At 32.1% G+C, this 23,372-nt stretch overlaps 4 protein-coding genes across 5 annotated transcripts; 1 reads left to right on the forward strand and 3 right to left on the reverse strand.

Annotated features, from left to right (window-relative positions):
- Nucleotides 1-2,378: 2,378 nt before the first annotated feature.
- On the reverse strand, nt 2,379-7,779 carry LOC140886135 (serine carboxypeptidase-like 7). The gene is made up of 14 exons (XM_073292641.1): nt 7,647-7,779; nt 7,409-7,554; nt 6,140-6,216; nt 5,838-5,960; nt 5,317-5,419; nt 5,149-5,186; nt 4,974-5,075; nt 4,321-4,407; nt 3,797-3,931; nt 3,329-3,400; nt 3,102-3,223; nt 2,843-2,956; nt 2,713-2,767; nt 2,379-2,602 (listed from the first exon to the last, which is right to left on the reverse strand). The coding sequence occupies exons 1-14, from the start codon at nt 7,772-7,774 to the stop codon at nt 2,519-2,521; spliced, it is 1,386 nt and encodes a 461-aa protein (XP_073148742.1). The 5' UTR covers nt 7,775-7,779; the 3' UTR covers nt 2,379-2,518.
- A 1,647-nt stretch (nt 7,780-9,426) lies between these two features.
- Nucleotides 9,427-11,853, reverse strand: LOC140886137 (uncharacterized). The gene is made up of 7 exons (XM_073292644.1): nt 11,561-11,853; nt 11,262-11,372; nt 11,014-11,148; nt 10,549-10,653; nt 10,160-10,329; nt 9,967-10,066; nt 9,427-9,872 (listed from the first exon to the last, which is right to left on the reverse strand). The coding sequence occupies exons 1-7, from the start codon at nt 11,813-11,815 to the stop codon at nt 9,630-9,632; spliced, it is 1,119 nt and encodes a 372-aa protein (XP_073148745.1). The 5' UTR covers nt 11,816-11,853; the 3' UTR covers nt 9,427-9,629.
- Nucleotides 11,854-12,803: 950 nt separating this feature from the next.
- Nucleotides 12,804-14,302, forward strand: LOC140886138 (LIM domain-containing protein WLIM1-like). Its single transcript, XM_073292645.1, has 5 exons — nt 12,804-13,049; nt 13,361-13,457; nt 13,558-13,601; nt 13,706-13,789; nt 13,882-14,302. Exons 1-5 carry the CDS (start codon nt 12,915-12,917, stop codon nt 14,110-14,112), a joined length of 591 nt encoding a protein of 196 aa, XP_073148746.1. The 5' UTR covers nt 12,804-12,914; the 3' UTR covers nt 14,113-14,302.
- Nucleotides 14,303-16,317: 2,015 nt separating this feature from the next.
- Nucleotides 16,318-21,373, reverse strand: LOC140888151 (proline iminopeptidase). 2 transcript variants are annotated; one of them, XM_073295840.1, is made up of 12 exons: nt 21,086-21,373; nt 20,298-20,512; nt 20,044-20,142; nt 19,823-19,933; nt 19,688-19,750; nt 19,481-19,574; nt 19,141-19,238; nt 18,512-18,613; nt 18,049-18,162; nt 17,755-17,829; nt 16,718-16,845; nt 16,318-16,588 (listed from the first exon to the last, which is right to left on the reverse strand). In XM_073295840.1, exons 1-11 carry the CDS (start codon nt 21,192-21,194, stop codon nt 16,741-16,743), a joined length of 1,185 nt encoding a protein of 394 aa, XP_073151941.1. In that variant the 5' UTR covers nt 21,195-21,373; the 3' UTR covers nt 16,318-16,588; nt 16,718-16,740. The 2 variants fall into 2 exon arrangements, with proteins under 2 accessions (XP_073151941.1, XP_073151940.1); XM_073295839.1 differs by having other exon boundaries at nt 16,318-16,845.
- Nucleotides 21,374-23,372: the final 1,999 nt, after the last annotated feature.

A 23,372-nucleotide genomic window follows, 5' to 3' on the forward strand; every position in this document is an offset into this window, starting at 1 on the left:
TTCTATTTTCTTGTAATGAGAATATATTTGAGATTTGGAAATAAATAGCAAATCAGATGATGTTTACCGGCTTGTCGGTCAACCGTCAAACAATACCAACTTCTTATTTTCCTTTTTTTTTTATTTATTATTTATGAATATTAATTGGATTAACTAGCTAATTTTAACAGATTAACAGTATACGATTTTTGACACCCAATGCATGCATGTTTATTCAATTTTAATTATATAAAATAATTTTTTTCCCTAAAATTTGTTTTAATTTTTATTAGTATAAAATAGAAATTAGTAATAATTTGTATTTAGACCAAAACTTATAATTTTAATAATCGTTCTTACATTTTTTTAAGATATAAAATATATAATAATTCTTAAATGCATGCATAATTTATTTTCTAAAAAATTATTTATCACTTTTTCCATTAAACCAACCATCAATAATATATATATATATATATATACATATATATATATATATATATGTATATATATATATATTATTTGGCCATTTGTGGAATAGATTCAACAATATCAATATGTCGTTGTCTTTCAAGATTTTTTTGTTGTTAAAAAATTAAGAATAAATGTAAAATTCTTATAAATTTTTTTTTTACTTTCACAAGAAATCATTAAAGAATGTGTCGTTGTCTTTCTAGTTTTTTTTTTTTAAAAAAAATTTAAATCATAGAAACTTAGTATTTAATTTTTATCAAAAAAATTAAAATGTAATTTGAAATTCGAAATAAGATAATTAACCTAAATTTTTTTTGTCTAAAAAAATCGCGTAGAACTTTTTACGTGTAATGTTATCATTCTAAAATTGACCCCTTTTTTCACTCTTTTCCCAGAATTGAAGCTGTTTTTTTCACGTTAATCCACAGTTTAGCTAGCTTTCTAGCACAATTATCAAACCTAGAGTTCAAACATGTAAAAATAAACAGTATGACATTTTGGTAAAAATAAAGAAATTCAAGCATAATTAAGAGGTATTTGGCTGAACTTATTAAAAACAGCTGAGCTTATAAATTGTTTTAAGAGTTTATAAGTTGTTAGGTCTTATTTTAAAAATAAGTTGTTAAAGTGTTTGAATGAACTTATGTTAAACAACTTAAAGATGTTGATGTGTTTGATATAATAAGATCTTTTTACTGTGAAAATTACCATAAATGTATAATAATATCAATGTGATGTAAATTATATATATACATGAAAATAATTTTAAAATTTTATGATGAATGTTAAACTTAAATAAAAAACTATTTTTTATTTTAATTTATAAAAATAGTGAAATTTGATTTTTTTTTTAAAAAAATATTTAATGTTATAATATTTTTAAAATTACTCAAATATATCGTCATAATTTAGTTTTTTAAAATTATAAGGAAATGATAGAACGAAACATATTTTAAATTATATATATATTTATGTGTAACAAATTGATAAAGAAAGCTATAATTGAATATACTGTAGAATTAACGAAATATTAAAATTCACGTGATCGAACAAAATGAGAAACAAAAAAACAAACATTATTTTAGAAAATAAAAAGCACTCATGCATGAACCATCATCAATCAAGCACCGAAAAGAAAAAAAGAATAAACTGAAATGAGCGAAACAATGGTAGAAACAGGGGCTCTCCTTCCAAAACTCCACTATCGTATAATTCATCTCGGTATCATGAATTAAAGTTTTTTTTTTTTTATTTTTTTGCAACCACTATTGTAATAGATGTATATAGAAAGAAATCAGGATAACCAAAACAAAAATCTAAACGATTCAGATAAAATTAGGATAACCACTGTTGAAGGGTGTTGGGTATTTGGGTTGATTAGTGTGGATGGAACCATATGTTCATGTATATATATATTTGCTTCTATATATTATCTAACCGCATATTCTGGGAATTATCTGGTTGTCGTCAAATCAAATTACAAATATACTCTTAAAATATTATGGTACCGTTTGATAGATACGATGAGATAAACAATACATAGATAAGTAATATGATGTAATATAAAATAAATAAAAAATGATAGTGAATATGGTATTTGATTTGATTGATGGATTATAATTTATTTGATTTGATTGATTAAATTTTATATAAAAATGATAAATTAACATTTTATCCTTTTAACAATAAATAAAATATGAATAATATTATTTATAAGGGTTAATATAGTAATTTAAATTCAGTGATTTGATTGATGTAAGATAAATAATTAATGATTTGATTGATGCAAAATAAGTAATTAATAGATAGATAAATAATATGACGAGAAGAACGCGAGATTGAATGAGATGAGTTATACACATATTAATAATATAGGCTACCAAACGGAACCTAATATACTTAAACTTATAAATGCAAATTATACAACTTATATTTTATATATAAAAAATGTAATTATTCATAGAGTGATTCATGAGCAAATTATGCTGATACATACCATTGGCAATACTCTTCTAATTTAGTACCAATCAGGCATAGATCACCATGTCCATACCAACATTTTCCTCTACAGTGGAAACAAAGAGAGCCATCTTTTTATCATGGCAAGACACTGTTTGGGCATGTATTCTGGAGCTGTGTGACCTGCACCCTGCAAAACAAGAGCATTCAGTTACATCTATATATATATAATCACCCTCTTACCATCTACGTCGCGCCATCCCGGCCCTATAAATATATAATAGAGCTGATTTTTCTTGCCTTCACAGTAACGAAGGTGATATAGGCTTCTTCTCCTTTGTGTTTCTCCGTGTATCTATAACAGGAACATAGCAAATTAACATATTTCAAAAATAATTTTGAAAAACAGGATCAAGAATTTAAAGCGAACCCTGCGACTTGGCCATCGACGGTCCATGGCCTCCATTTATCTTTAACGGTGAGATTGAGAGAGTGAATCCATTTTAAAGTGGCTATGTATGGAACAAGCATATCATGATCCCCACTGGAGAGAACAAATACAAAATTTTAGCTGAGACTGCAACTTATATTGTTTTTTGACCAACGAAAATTATCTTTATGCTAACTCCTGAGCTCAATTTCGTCCAAGTAGAAAACTCATACAAGAAGGAAAAAAGCAAATGAGACACCTGTACACCAAACTTCCAAAGCCTTTCTGATTCAGAATCTGATGATACCGGATGACGCTAGCCACGTCATGCTCGTATCCAGGTAAGCTCCTGTTACATCTTTTCCATTCTCTTATGGTTCCCTTAGTAGTTGAAATAAAGTCATACATTCATTAGATAAAAAAAAGTTTGTAGTTTTATCAAAAAAATAAAATTAAAAAAGTTTTTCCTTTTGAGGTAGTGCATACATTTCTGATGTAAAGAGCCTCTTGCACAGTTTGATCATTTGCCCAGACAACAGATTCCACGTAATTATTATTCTACAACCAACAACATTTCATCCTTAAAACTCCATAGAAATTCACAATCACATCTTTTAAGGATTATAAATAAAACAACTCTTAAAACAGTATTCGTATTCAGAAAACTTCAGCAAATAATTATATCCATATAACCCGTTTAGGATCAAAAGTTTTTTAAGATACTTCTATTGGAATGGTAAAATCTTCAAAAGTAACAAATAATACAACTTACTTGGGAATAGGTTCATGTATTTTGTATAAATCATCAAACAATAACCAATAATTTATTTGTCAAAACATTGGAGATTTTATAACACATTAAACGCGTGCTGGAGTTTCCAAAATTTATGTTAAAGAGTTAGTCATTTTTCATATACTAAGAAGACATGCCATAGGAAAAGTTGAAGAAATTACACGGCACCATTGTTCCTCTTCTTTGAACATGAAGAGGAAATCGTCTGGATCATCTTCTAGGATACGATCGTGTTTTGGTGAAAACAGATTACAGTTTGGATCCAAAATGTAGGCGTGGTTGATGTTCTTTGTGCACTGCATATATGAATAACAGTAACCACTGCCATAAATCATAGAGAAAAGAAAATGAAGAACATGCAAGGAGTGTTTGGTTTCCATTTTCTTGAAATAGTTTCTCATCCCCTAAAACATATATTAAAAACATCATTTTATTTTCATTCACTTTCTCCAAACCAAGTTTCAAATCATTTTCATATTCTCGAAAATGGTCAGTAATTTTAGCTAAGGTTTTCACCGTTTCCAAAAATACTCTGTTATTATTATATCATATGTTCTAGCCAAAAATTACATTTTTAGAAATTTTATCCAACCATGCTGACATTATTCAACACTTAAACCGAAAAATCATTCTTCCAAGATAAAATAAAACATACTTTTATAGTTTTTGTAGTTTCTTATTTTACCTCATCACATAGTTCAAGAGCATAGCGGCATTGTGCATTACTTGGGTCTTCATCGATGTAGTTCCCATTACAGCTGCTCTTTGCTAGCTGAAAATAGGAAAAGAATTCACCCCTCATATACATATTTGATATCCTTGCATGCAACATTGTGTCTTTTTACAATAACATGTGTATAAGTGGCTAAATCAATGTTCGACTCGAACTAGAGGTATTTAGTTTCTGGTTGAATCGAACAATAACATGCGTATATTCAAGATCAAGCATTTGTTAAGCAACATGAACTTGAATAATTTATATTTACTTGTTTCTGAAAAAGTTCCACAATTAAATGCAAGTGATCATATATTTCTCCCACTGGGAAACTTACAACTGTTTGTACAATAGTACATGTATACCTCAATGGTTTCTTCCTTGTATTAGAACGTTTGCTGAAAGTGTGTATTTTACTTTCATTCCTCGATGGAGTCCATCCCCATAATTCGGTTAATATTTGAAAATTTTCAATCTCTAACCAGAGAAACTCCGCCTTAAACATGCTACTCTATCTAGTTTAATGCTCAAGTTCATGAGCTCCCACGAGTCAAATTAATCAGATGAGCATAATCAAATGAAAACTCAACTCGGGCTCAATAAACGATCCCAGGAAGCCTTACCTCAAAATATTCATCCGATATGAGTCCCATTCGATTAGCATAAGGGATCCTTTCATTATTATCCCACTCTTTATCTGCTCTAGGATTTCCAATGAAATATCCCTGATTCAATTTTTCGCCACAGTTAAAATAACTAAGCATGCTCGAAATCATAAATTTAAGTTTGAATGCATACTTTGAGGTTCATTCGTTGCTCCAGCCCTCCATCATTTCCTAATTAGTTTACATTGCGACATGGTCAAATGGCTGGATGAATAACAGGATATACTATAACAACACATACTTAATTCTGTCAAAAATCTTAAATTGAGAAATATAACTATTAGTTGATAGTAAAAATTACCATTTGCAATTTCTAAAGCAAGCAAAGTCACAGTCTTGCCTCCATAGGAATCACCTCCAATGTACAGTCGATTCTTGACGAATCTTGGATGGTTTGATAACCACTGCATCATAAGCAAAGCATGATGTATATTACTTTAAAAATTGAAATGAAACTTCATTTCTCAAATTTATCCAGCTAGTATTTTATTTATTTTCAATTTGAGAACCCTATTAATTAAATAATCAAACTTCATTAACATATATGATATCTTCCCAAGTCACCTAAGGACCTCCCAGTTCTCAAAAACTTGAAAAGTTGTCACCCTCGTATCCCCATATATAATCTATACACCAAAAAGTAATAAATATGACCAAAGCGTGGTTATATCTCCGGATAGATGGAACAAAATTTTCGAGTTTTAGTCGATGGTCCTAGTTATATTTTCTTGTCTCTATTGTTTTAGCCAAAAACGGTCTGATCATTCTAGTTTGTGACGTGCCAAAAAGGTTTTTAATTCCGGGATCAAAAGGAAAACATACCTTCTTCAAGAATGTGTAGTTATCCAGAGTCGCTTTAGTATCGGAGGAATTGAAACCTTCTGAGGTTGTTGCATAGGAGAATCCAGTCCCAACCGGCGAGTCTATAAATATGATATTGGCAACCTACAAAACATATGAACCATATATACTTGTTTTGTCAGTTACATTAATCAAGCGTGCATGCAAGTATACATGTATCAATGTTGTTTGCAGCCTGTTGCGTTATTTCGGATTTACATGCACTGAAGGATAGCGACTGGTATCCACATCGTTAAAAAAAAAAAAGTATGTTCCAAACTAACCTTTGTCCATGAATATGGGTTGAGAATTAGAGGAGGTAAACTTCCATCAAAACTTTGAATATCAAACCTCAATGGACCTGTGCTGTGCATATTGCAGATAAAATAATTTAATCCTCACACGAGACCACTAATCTTTTAAGTAAGGTAATTTCTACTATTTTGAATATGGTTTATATCAATGCATATATTACGTTTTTCGAATTAAGGATTTTGAAAGATGAGAAATAATATTTATTATGATCCTCAGTTGTCATTGGTGGATATTTGATTAGTTAGTTTAATTTGTACCCAAAAAAATTTATCTGTTAAAAATTTCTACTGTTTTAGGGTCAACATGATTTGAAGAGCCGTATATTATATTCTCTCTTCTTTTAATTTTTTTTTACTTTTTTTTTAGCAAGAGGCCACACGCGTACTTTGGATTTTATTCTGGATTTAGAGATGGTCAGATAAAAGACTTGTGTGGTGAGAGAAAATTGTAAAAGTTTTTTAATATATACACACAATGAGCCAATAATAAATAAATAATTTACGATATATATAACTTGAGTTTTGTTTTTTATTTATTTTAAATCCGTATTATTAGTAACGTATTAATTTTGTTTCTTTAATCTTCATTATTGTCAAATGTAAGCTGGCAATGGCTCTAGCTAGCTTAGTACTAAAATCATGGGATATTAATATTATTATTATTATTATTAAATATGTCCCATATATTCATTTTGATTGAAAAATCATACATGTCACAACATGACAACTAACGCATTTAATAATAATAATAAAACGTGTTGCACGGACGGACTGACAAGTAAACACTAATTTGTGTGGGTTCCGAGTTAATGAAGGGCCAACATCCCATCGGGTGTTCTTCACCTGATGGAGCATAGGCCGATCTCACTTTAACTTGTTTTTTGTTTATTTTGACGACGAAACCAAATTTTGTAAGATATTAGTCCAAAAAAGTATTAATAAAGGTGGATCGATCTTTTGATCATTTTTAGTGTTCGGCTGTTCAATCAACTTGAATATTTCATTGAGATACCTTCACTAGTATCATCAATCGTATGACTCAGGTCAGACAGCACCTATATATCTCATGAGATTTGGTACCATAGACCGATCGATTCAATTCATAAAATATTATAAAGTCTGGCATGGCATGTTTATATCGATTACTTAAATTAAATAAAGATATATATATATATATATTTTTTTTCTATATTTTTCAAATAAAATGATTAGAAGAAGAGGAGCTAGGCAATATGGTACCTATTTCATAAACGAGACCGGAGAAACCAGAGCAACCGGGTCCGCCCGTCAACCAGAGCACAATCGGATCCTTATCTGGGTCTCTTTCGGACTCAACAAAGTAATAGAATAGCTGCACTTGTTCATCTTCTCCAACACCGATATATCTGTGAAGTGAAGTCAAACTCACTCACACATTATCAATCAATCCAAATAAATTAAATAATAAAGAAATATATAAACCGATTGACCCACCCACCCGGTTTCGAGGTGGAATGGCAGGGTATCCGGGTAACCCGGAAGAGTGTTGATGAAATTGGCAGCTGCAGCGGTGAAAAGAAAAAGAAGAAGAAGAAAAATAGCAGTAAAATATTTATATGGTACCATTTCTATTTTCTTGTGGTGAGAATATATTATGAGATTGGAAATAAATAACAAAGAGAACGGAGATGATGTTTACCTGGCGATTATTATTATATTATTATTATTATCTATACTATATATACTATATTATAATATTTGAGATTCTTATAAAAATTGTTTTTGGTATGGTGTGATGACACGGGACAAAATCTTCTGATACACTTGGTGCTACAAACTATGCTATACTTTGCTAAAAAAAAACCTGTTTGCACAAATTATTAAAAATTAAATTCACTAAACAACATAAATGAACAAAATATAATTAATCATTGATAAAATTTTCGATTCACCTATTTTTTTTAATTAAAATAGGCAATAAATTGTGTCCCAACCACGATAAATGAGTAAAACAATTTATTGATGATTTTTTTAATTAAAAAAATAGGTGAATCGAAAATTTTATCAATGATTAATTATATTTTGTTCATTCATGTTGTTTAATGAATTTAATTTTTAATAATTTGTGCAAACGGATTTTTTTTTAGCAAAGTGTAGCACGGTTTGTAGCACCAAGTGTAGCAGAAGATTTCGTTTCGGACACCAAATTTCCTTCCAGTTTTGTCCCTTGATTGCAGCCAAATTTTCAGAACAGTTTTTCTCATTTTCTCTTCAATTGAAAATCTAACTGCTCACCCATATGTATTTTCGAAGCACAAAATTTTAATATCATATATTATATTACACACGCAACGCATGTGCTCCGTAACTAGTTATATATTATATGTAGAATTAATTTGGACAAGCCTGTCGGTGGTCAACCGTCAAACAATCCCAACTTCTTATTTTCTTTCTTTTTTTTTATTTATTATTTATGAATATTAATTGGATTAATTAGCTAATTTTAGCAAATTAACAGTATACGATTTTTGACACGCAATGCATGCATGTTTATTCAATTTTATTAATATAAAATAATTTTTTCCCTAAGATTTGTTTTAATATTTATTAGTAGAAAATGAAATTAGTAATAATTTGTATTTAGACCAAAACTTATAATTTTAATAGTCCTTCTTACGTTTTTTTAAGATATAAAACATATAATAATTCTTAAATGCATGCATAATTTATTTTTAAAAAAATATTTATAACTTTTTCCATTAAATCAACCATCAATATTATATAGATTATTTGGCCATTTGTGGAATAGAGTCAAGAATATCAATATGTCGTTGTCTTTCAAGGTTTTTTTTTTGTTAAAAAATTAAGAATAAATGTGAAATTTTTATAATTTTTTTTTTTTACTTTCACGAGAAATCATTAAAGAATGTGTTGTTGTCTTTCTAGTTTTTTTAAAAAAATTTAAATTTTAAATCATAGAAACTTAGTATTTAATTTTTATCAATAAAATTAAAATGTAATTTGAAATTCGAAAAAATATAATTAACCTAATTTTTTTTGTCTAAAAAATCGCGTAGCACTTTTTTACGTGTAATATTATCATCCTAAAATTATACACTTTTTTCACTCTTTTACCAGAATTGAAGCTTTTTTTTCACGTTAATCCACAGTTTAGCGAGCTTTCTATTACAATTATCAAACCTAGAGTTCAAACATGTAAAAATAAACAGCATGACATTTTAGTATAAATAAAGATATTCAAGCATAATTAAAAATTTGTTTTATCTAATCCACACAATGATAAATATATACATATCATCCCATTGTGTACATGTTCAGTCGATTTTTTGTATAAGTAAACTTGTTTAAAAAAAAATTGAAATTGAAAATTTTAAAACAAAATTTTGGTAAAATATAAACAACAAAAGGGGTATTTTAATTTTTAACTAATACATCTTCCCACAGGCACATGCATCTCGCATCAAATACGAAGATCTTCGATGTCTGTTATAACACCCGCGCTTTGAGAGGACCTTTTTCCCGGTAGGTTCACTACTAATTGGCCACAAGCACCGCTAATATCTTGACCCATTTGCTTACGAACGATCGTTCTGATGTTGTAAGTGCCTCTTAGTATTATCTGGAACCTCGCGACTTTCTGATCGTTGCTGGTTTTATAACGACTCAGAGAACCGATTGGATTGAAAGGAATTAGGTTCACAACCTGTTGTATACAACAAAGATCGATGACAACAATGAATGCATGGATTACTTGTACATAGAATGCAAAGCTAGGATCTCTTCACAGTAAAGCTTACCACTTCGAACGTCTCAAGCAATTTGCCAAGCTGGTGCGCGTGCTGCTCTTCATCATTCACCCCATCGAGCATTATGTACTCAATAAATATTTTCTGCTGGCTACAACAAAATAAGCAAGGGAAATATATGATCTCTTCATCTTAGACACGTGATTGATCAGGATATACATATGATAGCAGGGGGGAAATAAACCTGCTAGCTTGATAGTCCCGCAATGCATTCATTAGTTTCTCTAACGGAAAAGCCCTTGCCGCAGGCATTATCTGACAGCGAATTTCTTGCACTGGTGCATGAAGGGACACAGCTAGGTTTAAGTTTGGTATATCTCTGTGAAGCTTGCTGATACCGTGGATGACGCCTACCTGAACAAGTTTAATGTAATGAGAACATATACTACATACTTCCTGCCATACAGCAGACACAACATTGCATATAAACAGAAACAGAAGAAAATATCTTCATTAGAACAAGTGCGTGCAGAAGTTTGAATAGAAATTACAGAAGGTCTAAATTAAACAAATCTGATTAACCGTAAAATAAACAAGAAAAAATTGATGGCATGAGAGAAGTATGTCATGCACCGTTGAGACGGTAATTTTCCTTGGTGACAACTGAAATGGAGGTGCTGTCATAACTCTGATAGCTTCAACCACTGCGGAGTAGTTATTAAGTGGCTCTCCCATTCCCTGCTCAGAACAAATAATCAGAAGAATAAGACTTCACTCAAGTTGATGTTCGCTTAACAACAGCAACAACCACAAATAAGCAAACTTTAGAGCATTACAATCAGCCAGTAATTTTTCGAGGTTCCTTGAAAGCGAAGTGATAGAACAATGCAAAACCGTAATTTCGAAGGGACTGATACAATGGTGCTCAACCACCACGATAGTGTATAAACTACAAATAACTATATCTAACTCCCAATTGCATTGGGGTAAAACCATGCATATCATCTAGTAACGATTAGCAAAACATGATGTCCAAATTATCCGATTAAATACTGAAACCTGAGCATCCAATATGATAGGGAAAAAAAAGTATGATACCATAAAAACAACATTGCGTATAGCCGCTATGCGAGATGCATGCACTAGTTGTTCCAAGATTTCTCCAGATGAAAGATTGCTCTTAAATCCCATGCTTCCCGTAGCACAAAAGTTGCAACCCATTTTGCATCCAACCTGATATCAGAACAAATTACAATCAAAGACAGAAAGGCTTGAAGTACGGAAAGCAAGTCCTTTTAATAAAATTTTTTTTAATATAGGTGAGCATAGACACGAGAATCTCCGACCTGTGAAGATATGCACAAGGTCGACCTAAGACCGCCAGGACGAGGCTTTCCATTATACTTCCCCAATCGGGTATCATATCTCATTATCACAGCCTCCACAAACTCTCCATTCTAACAAACAAAAGATGCGTGCAAAACATGAAATAGCAAACTATAAAGCTAGTATAGATAAAACCAAATAAAGTACACAGATAAATGAAATGCCGGAATGTGATTATAGTTAGAACTAATACACCCGCAGCAATTGGAATGCTAACAAAGAAATTTCTACTCAATGCTTCAGTTCACACAAAAATTACCTTCAATTTGATCAAGAGCTTAGTGGTGACCTGGTCAATGGAATCTACGGCGGAATGGACAGTGGAGGTTGAGGGCTTGAATTTGGAACAGAGGAGAGAGTACGCTGCAAGAGGCAGAGACGGGATTTCATCCCACCTGCAATTAGGGTTTTGCAGAACGTGCTTCCAGATGATGGGGATGAAATTTGGGTTAATCCCAGCCACCTCGAACTCGGATTTGACGGCGGAAGCATCGAAAACTGATTTGTACGCCATCCCGGAAACCAAATCTCCGGCCACTCTACTTTTATGTGTTTGGCGCTATGAGAAATATGGTATTTAAAGTTTATTTTATTTTTATTTTATTTCTACCTTAAAATTCTTTTCAAAAATTAATTTTCTTATATGATCACCCATAATTCAATTCGGATTTCGGAAATCATATTACAAACAAATAAAAAAAGATAATTAAATATAGTTTCAAAAATTTTAACAAGAAAATTATCATTGATTAAATTCATTATCGTAGGTTGTAACGATAGTTTATGACTTTATTCTATGATACAGTCATAGTTTTTGGATCACATGGACCATGCGCGAGACGGTGAAATGATTTAATAAAGTAGTTATTAAATAGTATAATGAAATGCTCATTGTATTAGCTAGCGGCATGAGACGGTGAAATGATTTAATAAAGTAGTTATTAAATAGTATAATGAAATGAGCCACTTTACCTCCGATGAAGCTACAAGTATTACGGCCTTTAAGGAGATGTTTAAGTTGGTGGAGCATGTGAACTCTTGGTCATAAGTTAGGAGTTCGATTTTCCCTGTCAATATCTTCTTGAACTAGTCTGTCACGCAGAGCTTGCTAGTGTCACACAGGGCTTGCTAGTGTGGTTTTCCTGACTGGCATAGTTTGCAGGCTATTGCGTTAGTCCGGGGTTTACCCAGAGCACACCGAAAATAGCGACGGCGGGTTTTCACGTAAAAAAAAAAAAAAAAAAAAAAAAAGCTACAAGTGTTACGGTGAATTATAATTTTTCACGACAATTGCCCATAAAATATTCCAAATATAGTGGCAGTCACACAACAAGATGGCTTATACTTCGCACAAAATGAGGAGCTAGCAATCAGAGAATTTCCTTGAAACAATATTATGCATTCTCATTTCCGAAATCCCAACCCGCATTTCGCTGCTGCCCACTGTTTCATTTTCTTCAATCTTCCTACACATTTATACCTTTCTTTTGTGCATTTCTATAAGATTTTGTCATAACTAAATAAAAAAAGAGTTGAGAAAAAGAGGCAATCTAAGTTGAAAGATTGCTCTCTCTTTCTCAGATTCGGATTACTCAAAATAAAAACAACGGGAGATGGCGTTTGCGGGCACGACACAGAAATGCAGAGCTTGTAGCCTGACTGTGTATCTGGTAGATCGGCTGGCGGCCGATAACCGGATTTATCACAAGGCTTGTTTCAGGTGTCACCATTGCAATGGCACCCTTAAGGTATATATAATTTATCATGTGCTCTGCCCTTTGTATTGATTTGCGTGGATAAGGAAAATCATTTGGTAATCAGGTGGGATTCATGCATGTACATGATGAAACCTGGTTTGATTTACATATATTACAACTGTTCTACTCCATCTGTAGCGTAAACTCATAGATGATATAATGTGTATTCATTACGCGACGCGTGTTTTAATACTTACTTTTGGAAACACGTTTTTTTGGATCTTGATCCATGCGAAAGCCGAAAAGGACATACTTATCACGAAGCTATTGGTTACCTTTGTTTATCTTGCATCTTATTTCAGCTCGGAAACTTCAACTCCATAGATGGTGTGCTGTACTGTAGACCTCACTATGACCAGATCTTCAAAAGAACTGGTAGCCTAGAGAAAAGTTTTGAAGGTACTCTATATATATATATCATAATATTATTAGCACTAACTTTAAAATTTCTGAATTTGATTTCTTATTTGGCTTCATTTTCTTTCCTTTTCTTTCCCAGGTACTCCTAAAGTCTTGAAACCAGAGAAGGCATTGGAAAATGAGGTAAGTTTCATCCTCAAATGTTATTTTCATGCACAAAACTTTCTTTTCTTAGTAAATAATCGAGTTACTCTACTTTTTTGGACATCTACACTTTTGTTGAATAGAATGCAAGCAAAGTTTCAAGTATGTTCGGAGGTACGAGAGACAAATGTGTGGGATGTAGCAGCACAGTTTACCCCATTGAGAAGGTATATGTTCGATTCTGTTATCATATCTAAGCGTCACGTCAGAAAATATGACTAAACACGTACCATATCACGTATATATTATCATGCAAAAGGTGACGGTGAACGGAAAATCGTACCACAAGAGCTGCTTCAAGTGCAGTCATGGAGGATGCACCATTAGCCCATCCAACTACATAGCACACGAGGGGAAGCTCTACTGCAAGCACCACCATGTCCAACTTTTCAAGGCTAAAGGAAATTACAGCCAGCTCGAGACCGAATTAGAGAAAGATTCCTCGCTTCCTACGCCGCCGCCGACGCTTGAAGTCGCCGATGAATCATGAGATATTTTTCCCATTTCCCCAACTCTTGGCCTCATTTTTTTGGTTCATTTTAAGCATTTTTCGCCTTCAGGAACTGGGAAACTGTTCGTGGATGAATTATATGTATTGTGGCAATTTTGCACATTTGTGATGTACGTGTTATATTTTGATTTTTAGATGCAATATCCGACAGCATTTTACAGTTTCTTTATTAAGTAATGTGTTGCGTAATCACCGGGTTTTAGTGGTCGCGAACGAAGTGGGAAAACATTGTTGGGCAGCTGAAAATTCCTCTTACTATATTATTAAAACAAATTACTATACAATTTTGTGAGACGGATCTCATATTTAGGTCACCTATAAAAAAACTTATTACTTTTTATTGTAAATATGAAAACCAAATCAAAATCCATGAAAACGTCTTTAAAAAATGTTTTTTTTATGAAGTCTTTAAAAAAAGTTAATATTGTTAAAAATAAGCACTGCAGCATCCCAAAAAAATTAATAATAATAACTAGTGTATTCGTGTATGCGTTGTGTGCTTGTATAATATTTTTGTAATTAATTTGATTTATATTCAAATAAGAGTAATATCATAGTTGTAAAAATTATCGAGGGATTAAAGTAGGGGTGTTCATATTTCGGATAAAATTGAAAAAACCGGAAATCCAAACCGGAAAAATCAAAGACCAAACCGAACCGAAAATCGTATTTTGTAATTCGGATATAAATATTAAAATCGAAGTTTATTTGGTTCGATTTTGGATTATATATTTCAAAACCGAACCGACCGAAAAACCGAAATTGAATTAAATTAATAATTTTATTTATATTATATGTTAGGAGATGATATTTAGTGAATGAATAATCATTTTGAATATTTTTTTGTTGATTGTTGTTTACTTAATTCATTGTTGTTGTTTATGTAATTTATTGTTGATTAATTGATTGTTTTTTATGTAATTTTTAGTTGATTATTGTTTATGTAACTAATTTAGACTTTATTTTTAAAGTTTTTACTAAGAAATCATGTAAAAAAACATATTATATTTTATAATGTATTTTTATTATTAATTTTAATAATTGTAGTATCAAAATTTTTTTTATTTTTTTGAAAATATTATAAGACTGTGGTTGGATGTTTGTCATTGTATTGTTTGTTATTTTTTTGTTTCTTCTCTATATGACTATAACTTTAAGTTGTAATTTGGAATATTTAAATTATATGTTGGATGAAATTTATGTTTTTTTTATTGTGTTATGTATTATTAATGATCAAACTGATCAAACCGAACCGTATAAACCGATCCATTATAGTACAAAAACCAAACCGAACCGAAGTAGAACAATTTGACTTTGGATTATATTTTTTATAAACCGAAAACCGAAAAACCGAACCGAAATTAGACAAATTAAAACCGAACCGACCAATGAACACCTCTAGATTAAACTACAATTTGAAATATCGAAATTAAAAAAATACAAAAGAAAACAAAATTGAAATATCTACATCACATAGTGGTGGCAATGGATCATATCTAAACCCGACCAGCATCAAACCCACCCCGACCGGCCCCGCCAATGCGGGTCCACAAGTTATTATTAATTTTTGCTTCTCTTTTAAAATCTAAATCCGTCCTCGCTTTCAATTTATCAAAATTTCAAGATCTCAAAACATCTTATAATCTCATTTCTGTCCCCTACTTCTCCGTCATTGTCGCCCTCTCCTAGTGTTGTGGTAGGTTGTGTTCTTTTTCTACAAAGAAAGAAAATCGGTTTCTTAAGGTCGAAACTTGTTTGGTTCATCCTAGTAACCCTTTCAAATGGTTATAGTTATTTGAAAGGATTTTCGGGATGAGCCAATAAATTTCAACCCCTAGAAAAGTGTTTTTCTTCTTTGAAGGAAGAGCACAACTCGTCACAATACCCGGAGACGGTGACAATGGCGGAGAAATAGGTGACAAAGATGGGTTTAAAAGATTTTTTCAGATGTTGAAGTTTTGTAACTGAATTGAAATCCAAGATTGGTTTAGAATTTATTAAAAAAGATTAAAACTCTGTTCTACTTTGAAAAAGATGTTTTAATTTTGAAAAAAAAAGGTTATATTTGTGTATAAGAAACATTGAATCGGAGGCCAAGGATTAGGGTTTTGCATGAAATTCGGATAATCTAGGGGGGCATTTTAGGTACATCAAAATTCAAAATTACACCGAAAAAACACAAGATTGTTATTATGAGTAGTGATTATTTTTAGTAATTATAATATGTTAATATGGATTACACCGCAAATTAGAAATCTCGACCCAAAGTTTGGGTTTCAGATTATAAAGTTCTGCAATTTCACGTAAATGGGAGACCAAAAGAAGCAGCCCCTGCAACACCATGCATTGTTTGCCAATCTTCTTGATTATTTCTCTTCTTTGATCCATTCAGAAAATTTTTCAAGCTAATTCAGATGGATTTTGAAGATGGAATTCTTGCAAAACTAATTCAAGACTGCATCACATGAAATCGTTGGCATCGATGTCTTATATCCGTTAAACCATAGTCAATTCCTGGAAACTAGATCATATGGAACCCGAAAAATTGCAAAGAAAAAGAACCAGAAGTTCGAAACAATCTCACATTGTGCAGCACATCAGATGATTTCAATGTGCACCTTCCTTGACGATATATTTGAACTTGTTGGTTGCAGCTACAAGTTCTTCGGATATTCCCAGTTCATTAGCAGAATGTCCTGCATCTGGAACAATCTGCCAAAGGAAGATACGGTTTTCATTTTCCGATAAATACACTGGTATTGTTTCACGATTCTTTTCCGAAACATACATCATCAACTAGTATTCTTTTCCGAAATATACATCATCAACTAGTATATATTTGAACTTGAAAATATGTTTTAAGGAAATAAAGTGAATAAAAGAGATACATCAAAGTAGCAAAAAAACTAGACAACCCAAAATATGTACTAGAATAATTTTAGGAAGAGTATTTTAAGAAACAAACAGAAACACCAATGCGACAGAAAGTCATTCATCTATTGTGCTCTTGCTTAATTACAACTAGCCACGTGGCACATGAAACGTGTTCATTTGTTATTATTAGATCTGAATTGTTGCCGTTTTTGTTATTAGGCTATGTAGATTAATCAAAGGCCGCAAATATTTTTCCATGAAAATTCTGACGTTTAAGGGAATTTGGTTATTGATGCATCAAAGACATTTAAATCCAGTTCCATTTTCAGGTAATCAAAAAGGTTAGGCTATAATGGTAAACTCAATTGGCAACGCACTCCAAAGAGGGAAAGAAAAAATAATACAACGGGCATATCACACATACATAGATTAAACGAAGTGAGGAACTCCACTTGGTGACATGCCAAAGAGATCAAATAGTTTGCTACGAGCGATTAATGTTTAATATGCAAGTAGATAACATAAGATGCAGTGATGAAACTTTTTTGCTACGTCAAATGAGGTAATATATTGTTGTGTCTATCAAAATGAGAAATCAAGAACAATGATAAATTTATATAGCACCGGAAGGTAACCCTGGTGCCTCCACTCTTTGCACCTCCCAGTCGAGGTATATGCTAACTATTTTATCCAAAAAGCTATATATATATTTATGATTGTGTGGTGTGCCCTGGTAAGATCTCTTACCTTGAGATCAGCCTCTGGCCAAGCCTTGTGAAGATCCCATGCAGACATCAGAGGGCAGCAGACATCATATCTTCCCTGCACAATAGAGGAGATGATGAGTTTTGAAATAAGGGTTGACCAAAATGGCTTCATATGAATCTAAACAGACTCCAAAGTCCTCTTTTATTTTTCATTTTTCAGGCAACATTGTAGTTGCTGCAAGGAGAAATCTAGAGCACGAAATGTATGCAACCAGAATCTGAAAGGACAGGTGCTCTAATACATAGTAAATTAAAAAGGAGGCCTCGTACAAACCTGAACAATTACAGTGTCGATATGCTTTATTTTCTCAATGTTATCCAACAGGAACGAATCAGAGGGAAAAAAGCCTTTGTTCACAAAGTAGTGGTTCTCAATCCTTGCAAATGCCTAAAAGAAGCATAATTCAGCCATGCGGAAATTCAGTATAAATTCTGTGCTGCCCGTCACACTAATTGAAAGCAGAAAGAGCTAGATGCAGATACATACATACATACATACAAACGATATATAAATACGGTTTTGTCTATGCTACCCCATTCGGGTAGTGCCCGAATGGGGATCAAAGGTCCATGTTTTTTTTGGATTTGATATGATCTCATTTCAAATGAGATCATATCAAATCCAAAAAAACATTGGCCGTTGGATGCATTACATGGGCACTGCTCATGTGCTAGCATAGACAAAGCCTATAAATACATGTTCTGTGCATGCATACAGGTTTCGTGTAAACACTCACCAAAGAGAACTCGTCGTCATCTCCTCGTTTTATATTCGTTTCATTTGGCAGAAGATGAGCAGTCATCATTTCCCATTTGGTCCATGCCCTAGCAGCTTTATACTATATATTTTTTAAAAAATCATATAAAGAAAGGGATGGGAAGAAGCTGAGTATGAATTTAAAAACTAAAGCAAACATGATACCCCACATTTTGACAGTGTATCAAATTTATAGATGCAACAACGTGATAATACCGCTGATGATACGTATTCATGGCTAATATTTAAGATACTATAGGATCACTTTGGAATCATGGATTTGGATCAGACAAGAAGTTTTGACTGAAGGGATTGAAAATGAATGGACTTCAAATAACTATTTTTGTAAAAATTTCAAACGCCTAGAAAAAAAGGGTAAGGTGAATTTTAAATTTCCAAACCCCCTTTTATCTAGGGAAACATGTATATTGTATGGTGGATTTTGATGAATGATATTTAAAGCTAAAAGGAAACTGCTACCAAGAGAGAGAAAACCATAAAAAAGATGGACTCTGTTCATTATTATTGAAGGCATTCTTCAGCAAGCAGAAGCAACAAGAAGTCCTCAAAAAGGATAGCGAAATAGTATCACTAGAGTACTTATCTTACTTGTGTCTCCTTGTCGTCGGAGTTTAGCCTCTTATGGTAAGCATCAACGAAACAACCTCTTTCACTAGCTGGAATGAGATCTCTAAACAGCTCCCAAGCTATAAAAATATTTAACATATAGGATAAGTCTCCCCTTCCAGGGTAGATTTAAGCACATGTGAAACCAAAAGGATAAAAACCACTAACTTCATCTGAAATTTCAGCAATTCAAATCAAAAAATTAAAAAGTTAAGTGAAGAGATTTTTAATAATTATTTATTATTTATTCGCATGTGGAACAATGAAGCAACTGCAAAGTCAGCTGCAATATCCTAAAAAGAAGGGAAAAAACAATGTATACCATCTGGAAATATCGCAGCAGCACCACCCTCATAAAACCAATCAATCTCTTTCTTGCGCAATAGAAAGATACCTCTCAAGACCATGCCAGTGACCTTCATAACAAGCGCTAAAAGATTATTGGTGATGAATTTATCTGAACTTTTGCATCTAGATTTCCAAAAGGTAAAGCATCACTTCCAAACATAGGAAAGACGTATTGAGAAACCTTATCTGGGTGTGACTGACTATATGCTAGGGCGAGAGTGCTCCCCCATGAACCACCAAAAACCTGCAAAGTCCGCTACTGTGATGCACGTATATTGGAGCATTTACCAAAGTTTGTAAGGAAGAAAATACGTACCAGCCATTCTGGGACTTTCAAGTGTTCTCTTAACTTTTCGGTGTCCTCAATAAGGTCCCATGTTGTATTCTCCTCCAGGCAAGCATGAGGTGTGCTTTTACCAGCACCTCGCTGACAGAAGAATTTTTCACAGAAATGTCATACGACCAGAACTTCGTATCCTCCAAAACCAAATAGTTCAGATAATAAATCAAATAAACCAAATAGTTCAGATAATAAACCTGATCAAACAAAATTATCCTGTAAAAATTAGGATCAAAGAATTTCCTGTTACTTGGTGAAGTCCCTCCTCCAGGGCCTCCATGGAAAAAAACTACTGGCTGCAATGAAATATGATCAAAAGGTCAAATAAGCTTCATATAATTAAAAAGATCAGTTATGGTCTTTTTTCAAAATCTTTCTTCTTGAGCACAATCAGTTCACACAAGAACAAACTCAGAGCTGCAATTGCCATCAGAGAGGTAAGAAAACTCACATGCCCATCTGGATTTCCAGACTGCTCATAATATATTGAATGAATTTCAGAAACCTTTAAAAACCCCGTGCTATATGGCTCTATATCAGGGTAAAGATTCCGATCCACTCCCGGAAACAGAGCCTTTGAATCCATTAACTTCCGGCTTAATTTTTTCTCACTGCCGTGATACTCAAGATTATGAACTTGGCTCCCGAGAACTAAAATCGTCCTCCCTGAACACACCAATCACGTTGTCAATTAACTGATACGGGCAAGATTTCAACCAAAGATTAAATGGCAAAGTATAAAACTACGAACATAACGCCGGCAACAAAAAGAGAAGGGCTAAATAATTTTTTTATATACAATAAAACGAAATATATTTAAGCATAACGCATTTTTTGCTTATTTCTGCCGTAGAACTGTAAAATCACACATTCACGCCATCAAAAAAATTGGCGGTATAAGATTCTTGATTTTGTTTCCTTAAAATGTAATTATTTTTCCAAATCAACTGAACCAAGAAACTACTTTTCCAGTAAACCAATTACACATTCATATGAAATCACGCAGCCTGGCAAAATACATCCACGCAACACATGCGTAAAGTCACAATGTGAGACGCAGCCTCGTATTTTTGTTTCTTTCAGGACACGAGATTCTTGATTTCCTTTCCTCAAGAATCTCGAGGTCAACATGCACGAGGTTTGAAACACAACAAAATCCTCGTTCCCCATCGAACTACTAATAAACGCCAACAAAATACATTAGAATCCGATTAAGATTGAAAGAAAGCGAGAAAGAACCTGGGTTTTGGGGATTTCTCTTTGGGAACAAGGAATGGACCGGGGCATGATTGACGAATTGAGGTAAAAATGGAGTCTTTGCTGATATAGACGCAAACCCAATAATCATTGGAAAATCAACTTGACTAGTTGACTTCACCCACCTAGGATGGCAATAAATCTCCGGATTTTTCTCTTTTAAATTGGAATGCCAATCATCTTTAGTGATCAATATCTCCAATCAAATATGAACTTTCGTGACAAATTTTTTAATCGGTTTGCTCCATCTCTATCTTAGATATGCATTAGTCTCTCTCTTAAATCTTCTTGATGTGTGTATACCTTATATATACATATTATCTTAATATAAATTTACTATTAATTATATTAAATTTTTATGAGAAATATAAATTGAGCAACTTGTAGATAACTCCCTAAATCAAACATAACTTTCAATTTACTCCCTATATTTGTTTTTTCGAAAATGCTCTTGTCGTTATTTTAATCATTATTATTTCTTGAATTGTCAAATGTGGAATCGGATTCAAAATCTCATTCACTTGATTCATCAAGATAATAAATATTTTCATCATCGGATGAAAATTCAATTGTTTCTACGGGATAGAATCCAATAGTATATATTTCTTCAAAAAGTTTTATTTTATTTTTCTTTTCGTTTCGTTTTGGACATTCATTCGCATAATGTCCTTCTTCGTTGCACAACCAACATGTGCAATTCTTTCTTTTACCCTTTGGGCAAGGTGGTTTTTTGTTATCAAACTTTTTATAAAATTTTCTTTTATAAGATTTTCTGAAGAAATTCTTTTTAAATTTCTTTTTCTTATAGAGAATAAATTTCTTATTAAAAGATTTATAAGGTTTATTAAATTTATTCTGTTTCTGTCGTTTTAAATATTTGTGTGACATGTTTGTTTTGCAACCGTATTCTTTTACTGTGAATTCTATTTTGTCACAACAAAGTTTATTGTTTTGTTTGTAGGATTTAGAGATTCTTTTATTTAGTGTTACTTCATGACATTTCTTTGTTATTATGTCTTTGATAAATTTAATAGCTCCTCCTAAAGTTTTAGCATAAGGACTAGTTAAAAATTCATCTTTACTGTGTATAGGTATATTAGGTATCTTATTAAAGATGCTTAGTTTATAATGTTCCTTTTTATCAGCATCTATTAATTGATAATAGTTTGTTTCATAATCACAAATAAATTCTTCTAAGTAACATAAATTGCATAATTTAATATTATCTAATATAAAAATTGCTCTATTTTGTTCTATATTCTTAGCTACCAAATTAGCATCATTATTAGAAACTCCTAAAAATTCTTGGTACAAGGCATCAACAAATAGTTCGAAATATCGATGTCCTGTCATTCCTTGTGGTAGATTAGTAATTACTAGGTTTTCAGCCCAAGTTCTTACTGCTCCTACCAGTGTCATTTTTATCATTCCATGAGTTAAAACTTGAATATTCTCACTTTTGTCTAATAATGGTGTTAATTGAATTTGTACTGATAGTTCATTTGCCCAATGATCTATCTTTGATTTTCTTTCTTTGACTGTTGAACATCCTAAATCTAAGATATTTTGTTTCACAAATCCTGATGTTTTTTATTCTCTAAGAATATCTCTAACATCTTTATAAGATCCAGAGTATTGGTCTCTGTTATATTTAAATTCTTCATCATCTCTTCCACCACTACCTTCTACATTCGTTCGTAGATTTAATCGTGGTCTAGAATCATCTTCAGATTCTGATTCTGAAATATCCATATCTCTGTATTGTTCTGAGTCCTGATGTAAATGATATAATTCTGAATGATATAATTCTTCTGTATTTACTCCTATTTGTTAAAAATCAGATGAGTCGGTTTCACTAAACATCTTCATACTTATGTTTGCCATAACTAAGGGGATTTCTATACCATGATTCAATTTTGAATGGTGGTTCTTCTTCCATTTTTCTTTTTCCTTTATCTATTGGAAGAACTTCCTTAAGATAGTTTAATATTTCATTACTATGTCGTTCTTGTTCAATTATTAATCTAGTCGTTGCTAAATCAATATATTCTTTGAAATTCTTCTCTAATTCTTGTATTGATAGATTGATCTTATTAATATTATTTTCTAAATCTCCTATATCTTTTTTTAATTTTATTAAGGACGTCATTGCGATGAGGTTGACTCATTAACAATAGCTTGTTTAATTTTAAGAATATTTTGATTCATGGTTCCAATCTTATCAAGAATATCTTCATCATTTCTAGCAAATGATAATGATCTTCTTGGT

The sequence above is a fragment of the Henckelia pumila genome, chromosome 3 (assembly GCF_033568475.1).
Source record: "Henckelia pumila isolate YLH828 chromosome 3, ASM3356847v2, whole genome shotgun sequence".
NCBI classification, from domain to species: Eukaryota; Viridiplantae; Streptophyta; class Magnoliopsida; order Lamiales; family Gesneriaceae; genus Henckelia; species Henckelia pumila.

Coding starts and splice junctions, on each gene's coding strand:
- LOC140886135 (XM_073292641.1), bottom strand. CDS start 7,774: ATGGTACCATATAAATATTTTACTGCTATTTTTCTTCTTCTTCTTTTT. Junction 5,961..6,139: donor ACCCATATTCATGGACAAAG/GTTAGTTTGGAA, acceptor TATGTTTTGTAG/GTTGCCAATATCATATTTAT. Junction 5,076..5,148: donor AGCAACGAATGAACCTCAAA/GTATGCATTCAA, acceptor AAATTGAATCAG/GGATATTTCATTGGAAATCC.
- LOC140886137 (XM_073292644.1), bottom strand. CDS start 11,815: ATGGCGTACAAATCAGTTTTCGATGCTTCCGCCGTCAAATCCGAGTTC. Junction 11,149..11,261: donor CCTTGTGCATATCTTCACAG/GTCGGAGATTCT, acceptor TTCTGATATCAG/GTTGGATGCAAAATGGGTTG. Junction 10,067..10,159: donor CGGGACTATCAAGCTAGCAG/GTTTATTTCCCC, acceptor ATTTTGTTGTAG/CCAGCAGAAAATATTTATTG.
- LOC140886138 (XM_073292645.1), top strand. CDS start 12,915: ATGGCGTTTGCGGGCACGACACAGAAATGCAGAGCTTGTAGCCTGACT. Junction 13,050..13,360: donor ATTGCAATGGCACCCTTAAG/GTATATATAATT, acceptor ATCTTATTTCAG/CTCGGAAACTTCAACTCCAT. Junction 13,790..13,881: donor CAGTTTACCCCATTGAGAAG/GTATATGTTCGA, acceptor ATCATGCAAAAG/GTGACGGTGAACGGAAAATC.
- LOC140888151 (XM_073295840.1), bottom strand. CDS start 21,194: ATGATTATTGGGTTTGCGTCTATATCAGCAAAGACTCCATTTTTACCT. Junction 19,575..19,687: donor GTCAGTCACACCCAGATAAG/GTTTCTCAATAC, acceptor CTTGTTATGAAG/GTCACTGGCATGGTCTTGAG. Junction 18,163..18,511: donor ATGACGACGAGTTCTCTTTG/GTGAGTGTTTAC, acceptor TGCTTCTTTTAG/GCATTTGCAAGGATTGAGAA.